This window comes from Elephantulus edwardii, unplaced genomic scaffold, assembly GCF_000299155.1.
Source record: "Elephantulus edwardii isolate Elephantulus edwardi_28Jun2011 unplaced genomic scaffold, EleEdw1.0 scaffold00208, whole genome shotgun sequence".
Classification (NCBI taxonomy): domain Eukaryota; kingdom Metazoa; phylum Chordata; class Mammalia; order Macroscelidea; family Macroscelididae; genus Elephantulus; species Elephantulus edwardii.
The window spans coordinates 1,524,263-1,528,738 of record NW_006399958.1 but is presented as its reverse complement, the minus strand read 5'-3'; the positions used below and the strand labels follow the sequence as shown (position 1 = coordinate 1,528,738).

The window sequence follows — 4,476 nt, the reverse complement described above, 5'->3', positions numbered from 1 at the left end:
TAGAAATTAATGACAGAGAATAAAGCTTCTAAAACCACCCATATAGAAGTTAAATACCACCCTGGTTGAATACAATTGGGTTATAGAAGAAATAAAAGATGAAATGAAAAAATTCCTCTAAAAAATGATAATGAAAATACAACATATTTAAACCTCCGGTTCAGAGATGCACCTAAAGCAGCCCTCAAGGGGCAGTTCATAGGAATGGACAAACATATAAGAAAGGAAGAAAGAGGTAAAATAAATGATCTAACTCAATACCTCCATCAAATAGAAAAAGAACAACAATCTAACCCTATATACTCTAGGAAAAAAAAAGGAAATTATAGGAACAAGAGCTGAAATCAATGAGGTAGGAAACAGAAAAGCAATTGAAACCATTAACAAGACCAGGAGCAGATTTTTTGAAAGTTGTTGTTGTTGTTGTTGTTAAGGGTCAATAAAACCAGCCTGCCTCCCTGACTTTCTCCTTCCCTCACCATTTCCCATCCTCTCTGTCTCTATTTCTTGGTTTCTTTTTACTTTATCTGCCCCTTTCCCATTCTGTTGTAGTCCTCCCCTTCTGTTTTCTGTTTTCCTTATGCTTTCTGCATACATTTCTGACCACGTCTGTTCACTGGTCATGTCTCACACTCTTCTTTCCCCTTTCTGCCTTGCCTCTTACCCTCTTTTTCTCTCCATTTCTTTCTTTACATATCTGTCCTCTCGCTTTCTCTGTCACTGCTTCTCCTCTTTCTTTGTCCACTCGCTCCTCCACACCCCTGTTTCTCTCTTCCCTACCCCATACTTCCTGTCCTGCTTCCACCTTCCTCCTCTGTCTCCTTCATTGCCTTCATCTCTGTCTCCAGCCTGTACCAGATCTGGCTGGGCCTCAAAAACCTAGAAGAACCTGACGAAACAACCCAGTACGCCCAGGTCAGCCTGGACATCCAGCACCCCCAGTACAACGTCAGCCACATGAAGAACCCCTTTAACGAGGACCAGTACGACTACAGCGATGACATCATGCTGCTCCGCCTGAAGGAGCCCGTGCAGCTCACAGACACGGTGCAGGTGCTGGAACTGCCCACCAAGCCGCCCGAGGAGGGCAGCGTCTGCATCGCCTCGGGCTGGGGCAGCCTGGACCCCAACGGGAGTAAGTCCGGGACCTCCTGTGTGGGAGGAGGCGGCTGAGACAGCCAGGGCTGAGGGAAGAGGGGGTTTACGTGCGCATGTGAGTGGAGACACAAGCCCGTTCCTCCCTGGCCTGCAGCGATGTACCCAGATGAACTGCAGTGTTTGAATCTCGAAGTCAAGTCCAATGAGGTGTGCGCTGAGGCCTACGCCCACTTGATAGCGGACAGCATGCTGTGCGCCAAGGCTCCCCGAGGAAAAGACACATGTGTGGTGAGTCGCCTGTCCCCCTCGACCCCACTGGGAGATGTGGGGGGCAGGAGGGCACCCAGAGAGCAGCTTAGGACCCCCAAACTGAGCTGCCGTCTGTGTCCACTGCTTGCTGGGTGCCTCCACTCCCTCCCCTGTGCTCCCCCTTCCAGACCCACACCCCTCTAGGTCCCACCTGAGTCTCACCCCTCCACACGTCACAGGCTGACCGTTCCTCTCCTCACCACGTCTTTACTGAGCACCTACTAAGTGCCTGGCACGACTGCAGACCCTGGAAGGACAGCAGTAAACAAGTTCCCCACTTACGGATGAGTGTGGGGGTGGGGACAGACGTAGCCGCATACAGGACTGTGTTCACCAGGAGAGCTGGGGGGTGGGGCGGTGATAAACGAGCTGGTCAGGAAGAGATGGAGTAAATACGCAGAGCAGGGGAAGGTGAGCTGTGTGGAAATGGACAGGAAGAACTGAGGGACCAGCTGTGCAGCGGCCCCACGGTGGAGAGGACCAGGGGTGGCTGAGGTGGGACAGGCCAGGGGAGGACGTGGAGAAGGACCCTGCAGACCCTCCCAGGCCACAGTGGGGACTCTGCTCTTGATCTGACTCGGGTGTCAGCAGCTCCCTCTGGCGGTTGTGTGGGGAAAACAGCCTGCAGGGAGGGAGACCCAGAGACAGTGAAAGGGGGGCGGTGAGGAGGCCTGGAGGAGGGGGAAGCGCGAAGGAGGGGAGGGGGAGAGCCCCCTTACATTTGACAGGGAGTCCACAGGTCACGCTGACCATGTGAAAGCGGAGAGAGGCAGAGAGCAGCCGAGAGTTTACTGTCCTGAATGACAGCTGAGCCCCTCCAAGGAGACATCCACACTGCATTACACACACACACACATCTGCAGCCCCACTTACACACACACACACACACTCACTCCAGTGACAACATCCCAGTTGAGCCCCGCGACCTTCACCATAACCACCCCCTCCTCCACCCCAGGAAGCCCATCCCCTAATCACTGGACCACAGCATCAGTCCTGATCCATCCTGCCCCGTAAACCTCTGACCAGCTCCTCTTCTCCCCCACAGTGCCCCCACCTGGGCTTATACCCACCTGGGTCCTCCCTCTGCCCCATCTTTTCTAGTCTCCGGCCTTCAGTCTCCCCCCCTCCCTGAGCCCAGTGGGCCCATCTGCTGTCAGATCTGACTGACTGCTCCTCCCCTAGGCAGCTCAGGGCTCTGAGGGTGGGATGTCTTACCTTGGAAACCTTCCTGGGAGAGGTGCACCTGAACTTCAGAGGGGTCATGTGAATGGATCCTGCCTATCCTTCCACAACCTGTCTGAAGGGACTGATGTCCCAGGCCCTGCCCCTGGGCAGAAACTGGACACTAAAATGTCACCATCCCCACTGGACAGGACTCTAGGCCCTGTCCCCCGCATTGGAATCTCTGACACTCTCCATTCCCTGGAGTTGGGTAATGGGAGGTCTGTGAGCGGCAAGTCCCCCTCACCTTTCCCTTGTGACCCTAGGGTGACTCAGGTGGCCCCCTGCTCTGTGACGGCATGCTCCAAGGTATTACGTCATGGGGCTCCAGCCCATGTGCCGCCAGATATATGCCAGCTGTCTTCACCAGAGTCTACGCCTACAACGACTGGATCAGGGACACCATGGCAGCCAACCCCTGAATGCCACACCTCACTTGAACCCCAATAAAATTGAATGCACAGCAGCGTCTGGTGTCAGTAGCCTTTATTGATGTGGGGGCCCTGGGAGCCCCCACCCCACCCTAGGTCGCCCACCTGTGTGCAGTCAGGGCAGGGCGGAGGAGGAGGGTGCTGGCCAGATGGAGGTGGAGGCAAAGGGGCCCAGCAGGCACCCTGAGTGGTTCACCCAACCCTGACCTGAGAGGAAGGAGGGCGACAGAGAGTCAGAAGGCTGAGATTGGTTGGCACCCACATTTAATTGTGGGCAGAGGAGTTAAGAGTGACGCTTGCCTCCCACACGGGGGTGGCCGGCCCTGCAGACTTGGTCTACCAAGGGCAAGCAGGGTTCAGTCCACCTGGCAGAGCCCACACTGTGTGCATGGGGAGCCAGATCTGTAAGACCAGGGGTGCACCCACGTGGAAGGACCTCAGGTTGAAGGACCATGGGAGTGATGGGCTCAGGAGGCCTCCCGGGGTGGAAGCTGGGAGACGATGCAGTAAGCAGGACAACGTCTCCAGGGCAGACTGTCCAGGTTATAGGGAGCGGGGTCTCAAAGGCAGCGCCGGGCCCTAATTCACTAAGGATCAAGGTGTGAATGCGCTGAAGGGGGTGTGGTCCATCACCTGGCCCCGGACCAGTCAGGGTTCTTCTGCAGAGCTCACACATTCGAAGAGACCTTTTGGGGTCCCCTGTGCATGCTGGCTGCACTGACCAGGTTCAGAGATGTCTGGGAGACCACATCGGTGCACCTCGAAGCCCTGCGGCGGGAGCTCATCTGCCACTCCTTGGTGGGCTTCCCTCTGCCCACATCCCCAAGTGGTTCATGTAGGACAAGGTGCCTGCAGGGGAGGGGGGGCTCTAGACTCCCAGCCCCACCAGCTCTCCACCTCCCTTGATCTACCTGCCCTCTGCCCATTTCCATCCAACCTAAGTGAGGGGAACGTAGCCCCCAGCCCTGCCCATGGTCCACATGCCCCCACAGTCCTCCTCTAACTCCAGGCCCTTCCTGCTCCCCTGTGAGGCCCCACCCCCACCCCCCCGCCTGAAAACTCATCTTTACCTCATAAGACCCTGTCTCCTACCAAACCCATTCCCACTCAGGGTGACTCTCCATTGGATTTTGAGGCTGTAAACCTTTGCTAAAATCTTCAGAAAGACTTTGGTCTTTCTTCAAGAACTACTGGTGGTCCTGAACTGACAACCTTTGGGTTAGCAGTCTGACATGTTATGCATTTGCCTCCAGGGTTTCTTCCCTCTTCTACAAGGAACTGCCAGCAGTTCACCTGGAGGATCCGCCATTCCTAGGCCCCGCCCTCAATAGGCCCCGCCCTCCACATGCTCCCTCCCTTCTGCCTGAAGCCCTGCCCTACTCTTCTTAGGCCCCGCCCCATACCCCCGCCCTCC

General features: G+C 55.8%; 1 protein-coding gene across 1 annotated transcript in view; it reads left to right on the top strand.

The window, feature by feature from the left end:
* KLK1 (kallikrein 1) overlaps positions 1–3,053 on the top strand; it is a 6,528-nt gene extending 3,475 nt beyond the window's left edge. Inside the window, exons 3-5 of the mRNA XM_006897282.1 lie at positions 849–1,135; positions 1,253–1,386; positions 2,898–3,053. Coding sequence (XP_006897344.1) covers positions 849–1,135; positions 1,253–1,386; positions 2,898–3,053 — 577 coding nt within the window. The remainder of the gene's footprint in view (positions 1–848; positions 1,136–1,252; positions 1,387–2,897) is intronic.
* Positions 3,054–4,476: the final 1,423 nt, after the last annotated feature.